A 3,078-nucleotide genomic window follows, 5' to 3' on the forward strand; every position below is an offset into this window, starting at 1 on the left:
ACCAAGGGGGGGGCCAGTGAGGGGAGGGGGCGTGGCATGTTTATGCAAATGACCACGCCTCCCGGGTGCCTTTCCCCCGTGAGCGGTGACGTCACACGAGCAGCCCGTGTTGGTTCCAGCTGACTGGCAGGGAGAGAGAGAATCAGAAAGAACGACGAAAATAGAGAGAAGTGTGTGTGTGTGTGTGTGTGTGTGTGTGTGTGTGTGTATATGTGTGCGCATGCATGTGTGTGTCTGTGTGTGTGTGTGTGTGAGTGAGTGAGAGAGAAAGGGAGGGAGAGAGAGAGGGGGAGAGAGGGAGGAAAATAAGAGCCATCAGTCTCATCTATCTGACTCTCATACTACTGGATATTATTATTTTTTTTGGGGGGGGGAACTCTTTATTTCCTTCATCTTATATTTTCCACTCATATTAAATCACGAGTTGTAGTTTTTTTTTCTATCTTGGAGACTGTTCGCATCGACTACTGCTTCTAATCCTCTTTCTCTACTCACTGCATGGGACTACACAGCCATCCGCGAGTCAATCTGCTTTCAGCACATTTAAATTTGCTTTTTGCCCCTTGGACTAAACAGTCTCCGATCGATCCAGCGCGTGGACCCGAGCGAGAGTTGTGTGACCGTTTTTATCTCCGCAAAACTCCAACGGGGCTTCTTCCCCCGCCGCGAGCTCCAGGATCCCGCCTGTCCGTCTATGTGCGTTTCGTTAGTGCAGATCTTGGTCTAAAGAGGTGACAGCAGCTCGTGAAGGCTCAGCCAGTCCGAGAGGATGCATTAGACTCGGGAAGCATGGTGCCATTTTGAAGACAAGTCCCCCCTTCTTTCTTTTCTTTTTTTTTTTTTTTTCTTTTTTTTTTTGTACACATTTTCTTCATGGGACGGCCAGACACGCGGGACATCAGGTGGAGATTTTGAAGCGTCACCTGTCCGCGCACCTTTTGACGGCGCGCCTGTCAATTAGTGCCACTAATTGGATTATTTTGATCATCTTGAACTTCCAGTCTGCAGGTTTCTCCACCTCCTCTCCTCGCCTCCCACCTCTTCCTCCCCCTGAAGTTATGTCAAGGCCTCTCACTCAGCTCTTACCTCCGGATCTTCCTGCTGGGGCCACCAGCCCCCAATTTGGGGCCAGCAACCCGGCTGGAAGTGCCCCCCAAGGTGGACATCTGACCTCCATGACCAACCTGAAGACCCTGCTTCAGCTGCCAATCAAGGCCGACCAGAGAGGCCCCAAGGACTGCTGCGAGATGAAAGGTGTGTGTGTGTGTGTGTGTGTGTGTGCGTGCGTGTGTTTGTGTGTGTGTGTGCGCGCGTGCGTGTGTGGAAAGAGAGGGATCCTATAGGTGACAAATGTCTTAAAGGGACAGTAAGGAAAACAGCTCCAACAAGTCCTTGCAGGGACATCATGGAGAAATTCACTTTTAATGGACAGGGAGTGCATTCAAAGGAGCTTTGATACATTTTTAATTTGCCTGTGCCTGTTTGAGTGCTACATTATGGTGAATTGTATTGTAGGAGATTCATAATAATCCATGTTAGTTGTAATAATACGCATTAAGGCATTAACCTAACTTTACATTAAATTTAGAGACATTTGACGAGCTAAATCTAATTGATTCATTAATTAGTCAATAGTCTGGCATTGCCAGACCTATGTCCATAGCGCTGTGGAGTATAAGGTAAGAGTAAAATGCTCTTGGTTGTTTGCATTTCCTTAAAGTGTTGATATTTTGCTAATTTATAGGTTCAGAATTGTATTTAGAGGTTGTACCAGAATAGGTTTAAATGGATTTTTTTTTTCTTCCAAAAACACCACGTTTGATGTTCTGCACATTGCTGGAGCTCCTCTTTTCACCCTGTGTGTTGAGCTCTCTGTTTTAGCTCCAGAGTGAGGCATCTCACTTCTGTTGTATCTTTGGTCAGTAGCTAGGTTAGGACTACTAGCCAGTCAGGAGTATGAGGGCGTGCAACGCTAGCAGCTAGGCGAGCATTATAACATGTGTTACAAAGGAAGTAAAGGCTGGAGTACAAAGCAAAACAGTGTTTTCTGTTGGAAATGGTTAGTCCCTTTGGGGGGGGGGAGGACTTTTGGGCTTTTTCACTTTGTAAACCTATAACATGCTCAACATATATATATATATATATATATATATATATATATATATATATATATATATATATATATATATATATATATATATATATATATAACCCAATAAAGGAAAGGGGAACAAGCCCAAAAGCATAATATAAACATGTTCCAATCACCATCATCTTGGGTGGCACTAAGCTCCTGACACAGCGATGGTGACTTTGCAAAATAGTCTGAGGAAGAAGCATTTGCACCCCCGCTAAAGAAAACGCACAAATCCGATATTAAGTTAACACAAGTTCACACTATACAGCACCGCGAGCTATTTAACTCACGTGTCAAAATCAGACAAAAAAATTGACATTTTCGTCCCTTTTTCAGATTTTTCTTTAGTTTTCAGTAACACCACCTCACTACCATTAGTTTTACACTACTTTTTGGAATTCACGGTCAATAACCCTCAGTTATATATAATTACACCTAATATTTGAGTTAAAAAAGCAGAAATGATGAATTATTTTGACTAATAGTTAAGATCAGAGGAACATCAGGTGAGCTTAGTCAGGAATGAACGTGATCAATTGAATTCACAAAGAGCGTTGTATGGAATCCAATCCACTTTTTTGTGGTAATTTGGTAAAAAAAACAACTCATATTTCCTATAGACATTTTTTAAAGGGGTCAAATGTGACCCGAGGACACCAGGAGGGTTAAAGCAGCTGGATGCATGGTTACACCTCGTTTACTACCAGTGTATCGCCGTGGGAACTTCGTCCACAGCAAATCCCAGTCCCAAAATGTCCCTGTAAGGGACTAAATGCCGTCAACATATTCTTTGTAAATCTTTGCAATAATTTCCAGAAAAAAACAAGCAGTCCTGCCTCGTTGCACTATCCAAATTTCTGTCTGAATTTGCCATTTTCAGCGCTTGGCGTGCTAGCTCGGAGTTTGAGAATGGCAACGCACAGAGAGCGGGAGGTGCATGA

The 3,078-nt window shown here is 43.6% G+C and overlaps 1 protein-coding gene across 3 annotated transcripts in view; it reads left to right on the forward strand.

Annotated features, from left to right (window-relative positions):
- The first annotated feature begins 276 nt into the window (after positions 1 to 276).
- The window catches only part of dbpa (D site albumin promoter binding protein a), a 29,783-nt gene continuing 26,981 nt past the window's right edge, over positions 277 to 3,078 (forward strand). For all 3 annotated transcript variants that reach the window (XM_032535854.1, XM_032535855.1, XM_032535856.1), the window contains exon 1: positions 277 to 1,254. In XM_032535854.1, coding sequence (XP_032391745.1) covers positions 1,059 to 1,254 — 196 coding nt within the window. In that variant the 5' untranslated portion in view covers positions 277 to 1,058. The remainder of the gene's footprint in view (positions 1,255 to 3,078) is intronic.

This window comes from Etheostoma spectabile, chromosome 14, assembly GCF_008692095.1.
Source record: "Etheostoma spectabile isolate EspeVRDwgs_2016 chromosome 14, UIUC_Espe_1.0, whole genome shotgun sequence".
NCBI classification, from domain to species: Eukaryota; Metazoa; Chordata; class Actinopteri; order Perciformes; family Percidae; genus Etheostoma; species Etheostoma spectabile.